This window comes from Chondrus crispus, genomic scaffold, assembly GCF_000350225.1.
Source record: "Chondrus crispus Stackhouse genomic scaffold, scaffold_5, whole genome shotgun sequence".
NCBI classification, from domain to species: Eukaryota; Rhodophyta; class Florideophyceae; order Gigartinales; family Gigartinaceae; genus Chondrus; species Chondrus crispus.
In genome coordinates, this window is record NW_005179334.1 from 145,617 (window position 1) to 154,198 (window position 8,582).

Here is an 8,582-nt window from a genome sequence, read left to right on the forward strand (position 1 = left end):
TTGACTTGGGACAAATTCGTCAAATGTACAACAGACCTGGAGCTGAGTCTGTTATGGCCATCATCGACTGAGTATATAGTCACTCCCTCAATGCTGACCAAAGCTCTATTGACGGCTGCAAACTCAGCTTCCAGTTCTGTTATAAGGGCATTTCCCTTTGAAGGCTAATTCAACCAACCGTTCCTTGTTTGCTCCACTCTACTGCGATAAGACTTAGAGCAGTTAAGGGAGCTCTAAATCTCCTTGTATCGGTCACCAGAAATGCCTATCTGGAAAAGAATGCCTTGTTCTCGTTTTTAGTCATAGTGCTCACACACGTCCCATTAGAAGCGGCTAACACATGCAAAATAATTATGCTTTTCAGTTCTGCAATGGAACATACTTTCCGGTTTCTGGAGCGCAATACTGAGTTGATGTTGGCGCGAAGCTTTTCCAAGATGGAAAAAGGAAGAAATATCTCAAAAGCAGAAAAGCGAGATAGAGAAGCAGTAAGTTCGACGTCTTCATGTTTTTCAGCCATTGCCAGAACACGATCCAAAATAAGATTACACTCTTTGACATATACCGGGTAGAGTTCGCGGTCTACACTGTCGACTTCTAGTACGAAAGGGCGGAAAGGTGATGCATATGCCCAGTCTCAAAGACCGCCGCATGTTCCAGTCCGCAATGTGCTTCCTTGACCGATTTCTAGCATGCTTATACCCTCGCCTAATTCAGTATTTTCGGCCTCGATTGGATTCTCAAGTCCACAATCTGCAGTCGCCATAAACTCATTCATGTAGTCGGTGAAAAGTAGGGAGTCATAATCCTCCATCATAACTTCTGTGCGCTCCAAATCGTCAAACTTCCGCTTTTCGGAGTTCTCTACTGTCCTTGTGTTAAGAAATATAAACTCTGCTTCTGGGATCGCACTATCGTGCCCAGTGTGAAAAGAATCCTCGGAAGAGGACTGCATATTGTCATCACGAGAAAGTTCCTAAGAGAAAAGAAGGTCAGAAGGATAGTGTATTGTCCATCGTTGGATCTAGGCGTCTATCAGAATCCTCAAACTCAACAATGCAGCACTTTAACTCCGTTTCATGTAAGTTTTGCACACTGTGTCATGGCGTGATGGCGGTTTCGAGGCAGGAAGTTCAAATTCTGGCTCAGACTGGCATGGGTGCGCCAATGGCACGAATGTATCACTGTTGGATTCTGATCGTTGAGGAGAGCGTTGCGGGGAACCATGTGGTTGAGGGGGGTTTGAAACGCGAGAGCGTCAAGACTGTCGTCTGCCGTGACAGATATGACGCTCTGCGGACGGGGCTGCGACATGACGAGCGCTAGATCGCGATGTGGAAGGATATACGAGGGAGGAAGAGGGATCGCCGTGGGGAGATTCTCTTGCTGGAGGAGAACTTCTCCACTTGTGGGGAGAACGTTCTCTCAAAATGTTCTCCTGCGACTGTCAGGAGAATGTAGATTCTCCTGAAAAAAAATTAAAGTTTACTTCCCTGAGTAGAACAAATTTGATCACTTCAGCCGCACAGGGTTAGTACACCGTGAACATTATTTAGTCCGGGGGAAAAATTAGTGCGGGAACTGAATTAGTGGAGCCTCCACTATTTTCGTTCTGAGCCTTTCGGTCAAGAACAAAATAATAGAGACTGCTCTAATTAATGGCCGCACATAAATTACTGTCGCTCAGAACACATATGTTATAATAAATTTGAGACCCTACTGAATTAATCTGAGCAGCTGTTCCATTTTCCTCCCCTATATCATCTGCAACGTCCTCGGCGCTGTCATCGCCATCCGCATTGGGGTCGTTTCCCTCAAAATATTCGCCATGCCGGGCAACTATGTTCTGCAGATGCGGAAACAATTGTTTCTCATGCCACTGCCCATTTAAATCAAGCGACAAACCACATCTTATCATGGCTTTCCTCGCGTACCGGATCCGGTTTTTGTCCATCATATTATTAACCTTGCGAACCACGCGAGCCGCGAGACGAAGAAAAAAGTTTTTTCCAGGGTTAGGTAATTTTCCAGACTCTAACGTTCCTTCCTTCCATGCTTGACTTCCCAAAAGCTGGACCTTTTTCTCATCCCAAAGTGCCCGCCATCTCTGCTTAATTTTCTGAATTATGAAGTTATCTGCGGGTTGACACAAATGTGTCGAGTTTGCAGGCAAAAAATGGAGCCTTGAATTAATGGCATTAAGTTTCTCCATCTGCTCAAAATTTGAGTTATGACCTGAGCAATTATCCAAAAAAATTGTGCGCTGCCTCCCGTATGTGTCCCGTTTTACGGCACGGGGCTCAGTCAGCCACTGCACAAAGACCTGCTGATCCATCCATCCCTTTGGGCTTGTACGATATGATACCCCCGGTACGTCATCCGGCACACCCCTTATTGGGTAACTTCTCGTCGCATTTTGGAACATCATAAACGGAGCTTCTATTGACGCATTCCTCCCGCCAGTAATCCTTACCACCATAGTCATACCGACCCCTCCAGATGACACATCTGCATACCTCACGTCCTGTGTACCAATCACACTCAAAGTTTTCCCATCATCCATATTGACCACAAAATGGGTCTCGTCCATAATCTCCAGCATATCCTCCTCCAACGACCCGTTTCTGAACCCCCGACAAACCTGTCCAAGGTGGTAGGCTACTTCGCGCTCAATGAGCATTTCCTTAACTGGGCTCACCAAAAGCTTTCCACATTGCCTCCTGCTGATGATCTCAAAGCGATCCATAAAACTCTGAACCCATCGCTTTGTAATTTTACAGACCAAATCTGATGCGACCGTACCCACAAAGTCAACACCATATTCCCCGTCTGGGTCTCGAATTATTCGCTTGCAGAGAGCTCCATTTATACCAGCATTAAACTTTAAGCCGGCTTTAGAAAGGCGTTCAAACTCTTTCATGAGTACAACTTGTACATTGCGAGCCCATGCCTCTTGCTTTCTGCCTCTCCCCTTAGAGGCCTTGACGCGCACAACCTTTCGTCCACCTGTCGGTCTACCCCCCGCAACACGTCGCCGCTTCACGCGATGGCTTACTACACGAACCTCTTCGTCAGCACTCGAAAAAATGTTACTCCTCGCTTTAAACCAACGAGAAGCTTTCGAAAAGTTGGCCTTTTCTTTCCCCCGAAAAAGCGAGGGGAACTTTTTGATAGCTTTAGTGGCTATCAGCTTCCCGGAACCACTGGCTTCGTCCTCAGCCACCATCCACCGAACAACATGAACACGCTCTTGAATAGTGGATACTTGCTGTAGGCTTCTTTTTCTGTTTCCTTTGGGGCATGGCTGTGCAGAAGCAGCTTCAGGGACAGACGGTTGAGGAGTAAAAAGGGAGGAGGATGACGAGGAATCGTAGTCGAGATGAAGGCTGGTGTTGCTATTGTGCGATGATTGAGCGTTTTGGATGGCTGCGACAATCGGAGAAGGGGAAGGGACATTCATGGTGAAGATAAGTTGGTTGAGGTGATGGATACAGTGCTTCATGAACTGTTTGCTTTAATACACATGCCAAGCGGATGGCATAGCTGCTTAGAATTAACATAGTTTGAAACTGGATGCATTGTTGCTTTCAGAGTGTTTCGCAACGTTACCAGAGTTTTGTATACCGTTGACTACAAACGGTTAACGTTGTGCAGAGGCGGGGACGTTTTTTGGTAACGGGTCGACCTGGAGCCGCAACTGACCATTTTGTGCTGTAAAAATCGGCACTATTTTTTCCAATTTCTGTCAATCAGGCTTTTACTAATTTATGTGGGTTCCTGAATAGTGCGGATACGGAAATAGTGGGGGCCGTGCTAATTTGTGTTCACGAGGCTCAGATAGGACCCTAAAAATTAGTGGGGGCCGGACTAATTGACGTTCACGGGTGTAGTGCGCGGACCCTCAGCCTCAGTAGACTCGGCCATCGTGCCCTTCACCACAGTCTTGAAAGAGCCGTCTCTCCTGTCCAACTATTCTCTACGCATCCCGGACCACATCAAGGCGGCATGCCGGTCCCATGATGAACCCCGTCGGGGCTATGGCAGACCACCTCAATGATCTCATTACTGCTTCCAAATCCGCAACTGAACCAACTTTCGCTTGACGCGTCTCTACGCCTTTTTCAGTTCAACACCTTGCGCGTCACACCAGAACCATCAACAAGCTAATTGGTCCCTTCTTTAAGGCAGGGCTCATCTGGAAAACCGCAGCGCCATCCTTTTTTAAATTTTTGTAGTTCAGATGTTAGGAAGTCCACCGACTTTTCATGTATATATTCTCACCCGTGTCTGCCTCAGTTTCTCCATAAATGATTCAGAAGCACTCGATGAAGAAGATTTAGGACTCGAACTAGTCACACCAAAGCAAAAGACAACTCAACAAGTTGTCTCCATGACCGTTCAAACCCTGAACCCTACAGTAGAACAATTCAAGCAAGTCCCGTAGTACCCAACTCTAAGTATAGCTCCATGAAGGCAAGGCGCTATCATTACATGAATGAACCTCAAGGTCCTGAAGATATTGTAGTATAGACTTACGGTTCACTAGTGTCTATTGGACCGTCAGTTCTCATATGAGGACAAAAGTTATTTTATTTTTCTAGACAACGCAACTCGCAATTTCACTTCCGTTTTTTGAAACCAAAAGTCCCTGGCTACAGGCGAAGCACTTGGTTGTCGATTTTCGCAAAAACCAACTCGTTGATGCCTATAAAGGTGTTCAAAAGAAAAAGTCGGCTTATAGTATGCATTTTCTTTAAGATAATTTTATAACAGTAACATGGAAACATTTACCTGAGGGCTTTCTATTCGGTTCTAACGTTAGAAAAAATTTAAAACGAGTCATTCTTCCAAAGAAAAATAGAAACCGTCGCCATCAAAGTTGAAAAGAAATAAAATTCGCAGATTCTTATGGTAAGATAACGCTTGGTCGGATAGACACTAGCATCGCGAGAAAATTGCGTGACTGATTTGCAATTCCAGGTGGCAGCGTTTACCCGCGCTGCTGAGTGCCACCATCTCGAAACGTGTAGGGGCATATAGCAAGCGGTTAGCAGGAATTTTCTTATGCGAAATTACGAGAGCTTGAGCAGATCTTGTTTAAAGACTGCTGTGTACAGTGCTAGTTTTTCTAGTGGAATGCCCACGAAATCGCGATGAAAACCATATTCGTGGGCCACGGATATACGTCACCAGAGCAATTTATTCCTGAAGCTCTCCGTAATTGCCTGCCGCAACTGCAGGTCAAGTTGCTATCCATAAAGCTCCGATCGGAGCACTCTTGGGAATTTCTGATCAGGTGTAACTACATGTCTCCATTTTCAAGGTAGAAAAATATTGCTCAGAAATAATCAAATAAAGACAGTGATACGTGGCAGCCAACGTGTCCCAGGAGTGCACCTCAACCAGGAGTATGACGCGTTGGAACGGGAGACACATGAGTCCTTTATACGTCGTCGTACTATTCTGATCCTATTTATACTGCACTACTGTGCATGTGGTATAAGGAGGTGACAGATGTGCGATCTGTCATGACGCGCAGAAATCGCTATTTTTTTGCGAGCCGTTCTTCGACTCGTGACAATGCCCAGTCTCACAACCGTAGCATCCAGGGCCATTAGTATGGGGCCACAGACGAATTTCTAGATATTCCAGACCTGCGCCTCACTGTTGCTCCGAGACCGGGTTGACGCATGACATGTGATTGCGACAAGTTGCAAATGTAGAATGACTTCGGTGGCCGTGCCAACAACGACGGATGTCTCAGCTTTTGGAAATAGATTGTTTCGTAGTACAGTACAGTGTACTTAATCTTGCTTGCGATGCAAAACTTTATGATAGAGTTTTTTCTTTTCACCGCCACTGATGTCAGTGGCGGTACAGTACCGTGGTGATGAGATGTCAACATCTCATCACCACGGTAGTCGACAGAGCAACAACCATAGTGTGCACGACTTGATGACATCAAGGCATCTATTTGTTCCGTCTATCTGCCCTATGAGCTGCAATGAACCCTCGCATCATTTGGACAGCTGTCCTGCTCCGGAATTCGCTCATACGAAAAAGTGTAGCCCCCACGCTCTCCTATACCCACGCATGCAAGCTTTTACAGAACCTTTCCGGAACACTCTCGACGTTCGACGTGTGTCTTACCCGCATGCTTCCATTGCTCGCCCCCCCCCCCCCTCCCCGCCCGCCCGCCCGCCCTCGGAAGTTCTGAAGAGAAACTAATGCGGATCTCTTCGGTGTCAAGGTCTGGCATGCTGACAGCCCATCTTGCTGCGTGACTACAATGAACTGCGTCACTTTGCAGCCTTCCAGCGCAGGAGGGAATCTTTCTATTCTACCGTAAGCAGTGCCCTGTCATTCTTGCTGTCTTGTGCTCGTCGCCGCATTTATTATCGAGAATTCTTCCTTGTCTCGGGTTTTCGGGTTTCTCCACATCTCATCTAATCCTCCGTCAAACTTCATCTTCCCCTAATTCGTTAAAGTGCAAAAAACCGCGATCTGCTAGCGACATGTAGGATTCATGACGAGGCCGCCAAGTAGAAGTCAAACGCCCATGCACATCTCTGGCATAGCTTTTTTGCTATTCTGTGATCATGGGGGTGAACGGAAAGGCCAATAGCGCAACAAGAGTTCAAGTTTCTGAAGTCCTCCTTTCCCTACGAATTACTCCCGTCTCAAAGGCATGGTAAGTGCCCTATATTCGGGGAGGGCATGGTCTTTTCGATCGAAAGCCCGTCCATGGACCAAATCGCGGACACATTCATGAGTATAAAGGGAGTGCCCAACCCAGGGCAAAGCACCTCTCATCCCCACAACCTCACCAGCATTCACCTCGGTACTGCCCTCGCCACACATCAACCATGAACGCCTCATTCCTCTTCGTCCTTCTCCTGTCCGTCATCGCCTTCACAGCGGACGCCCAATGCGGCCGCTCCTGCCGGTTCCGCCTCTGCCGCACCGACGGCTCCTTGCGTCCGACGGGCACGCGCGTCCTTCTCCGCGGGGCTGACTACACGCGCTCAGCATCCGTCTGCCGTAACTTCCCGGGCGGCCGGACGCTCGGCAGCATCCGCAAAACTGGCGTTGCCCTCGTTGAATCGGGCTCACGCACCACCCCCATCAACAGGTACAGGCCAAACGGACTGAGCCACCCGTTCCCGCCAAACTACTTCCGTCTTTCCCCTCTCACGTTCCAGCGCGAACTCAGGGGTGTCTCCCGCCGTAGCCCTGTGGGTAACCAGGAGGACTTCCTCGACGACCTCTGCATCCGTCTTCCGATCCGCAACTACAACATTCAGAACACCGATGGGTCCGTGTTCCGCACGATCGCGACGTCCGACGCCAGGGACTGCGTCTCATTCCAGACGGTTGTGCGGCCGATCGTGGTGGACGTGGCGTGGGATTCGTCCGATGATTTCGACCTTTCCGTTGATGGGCCGCCGGGCTCCCAGGGAGGACGTATCAATGACAACTTGGTGTACCAGTGCGGCAACTTGCCGGCCGGCAAGGAAGCTGTGTCGTTCACGAACATGGTTCCAGGGAAGTACACTGTCAAGCTGTTCCATTTCAACAACTGCTTCAATAACCGCACAAGGTGGGTAGTCAACATTGTGATCAACGGAGTCAGGGTTGAACGCAGGTTGGGCCGCTCGAACGTGGACGGCAGGCAGGTTCTTGAGCTCGAGTTCACTGTCTAAGAGGAGTGAGTAAAGGTATCGAGTACCGTTTCCCTTACCTCGTGATGAGCGTGAAATAGTGTCTGCAACTTGTAGTGAACGATGAGTAGAGATGGGCGGAGTTGCTCCCGTACTTGAGATTTCAGTAAACGACACCTTTCGCCTCTGTTTGAAAACGCTGCTGGCGCATTGTTCCTTGGTCGTGCGTATTTGAAAAATACCACACGCCGTGTTAAAATGTAATGTGTCAGTCAACTAATTGTCGTCCTTCGTTATGGAACGACCGCAGCGGACGTCCTGAAGGAAGTCTGCCTGGATTATGATGCTGGTGACAATGGCGCATATTTAGGACTAACTCATAAGCACCGTATACGTTTTAGTTTGCTAGATGTGTAGCGCTCTCCTGAGACGAGCGGAGTGGTTTTGTTTGAACTTGATGATCCTTCGTTTTACTCAGTGTGTTTTCTTAGGTATTTATCCTAGTTGGGCATCGTCACTTATCGGTCTGGTGAAGTGTCGTGACCTGCACTGTTCAACATACTATCAGCTTAATGATATGCATACGGACACTACAGTAGGCCCTTACTAATTTAACCCGCTATTAACGCCTGAAATCAGTCTATGCATATTGATTGCGTAATCCTCTCCACATGTACTGCATATACGTAGTGCCTTGTGCCTCTATGTGCCACAACATCAGGTAAGGTTCAACAAACGCCTCCTTAAGTTGAAGAATGTCAGTAGATCTCTTGGATGCTAAGGAGCTGGCGCAGTTTCTCGAGTCGCTGTCGGGGTATACCTTTGGTCATGGCATCGGCAATCATGTCTTCCGTGGCACAGTACTGCATCGAAACATTACCCCGTTTCACCTCATTTTTGACAAAGAAGTACCTGATGTCC

The 8,582-nt window shown here is 48.0% G+C and overlaps 1 protein-coding gene across 1 annotated transcript; it reads left to right on the forward strand.

The window, feature by feature from the left end:
* Window positions 1-6,866: 6,866 nt before the first annotated feature.
* On the forward strand, window positions 6,867-7,703 carry CHC_T00009021001 (Gal-2,6-Sulfurylases II). The gene has a single exon (XM_005718818.1). It carries the CDS (start codon window positions 6,867-6,869, stop codon window positions 7,701-7,703), a length of 837 nt encoding a protein of 278 aa, XP_005718875.1.
* Window positions 7,704-8,582: the final 879 nt, after the last annotated feature.

Excerpts from the sequence above, each read along its gene's own strand:
- CHC_T00009021001 (XM_005718818.1), top strand. The coding sequence starts at position 6,867 with ATGAACGCCTCATTCCTCTTCGTCCTTCTCCTGTCCGTCATCGCCTTC.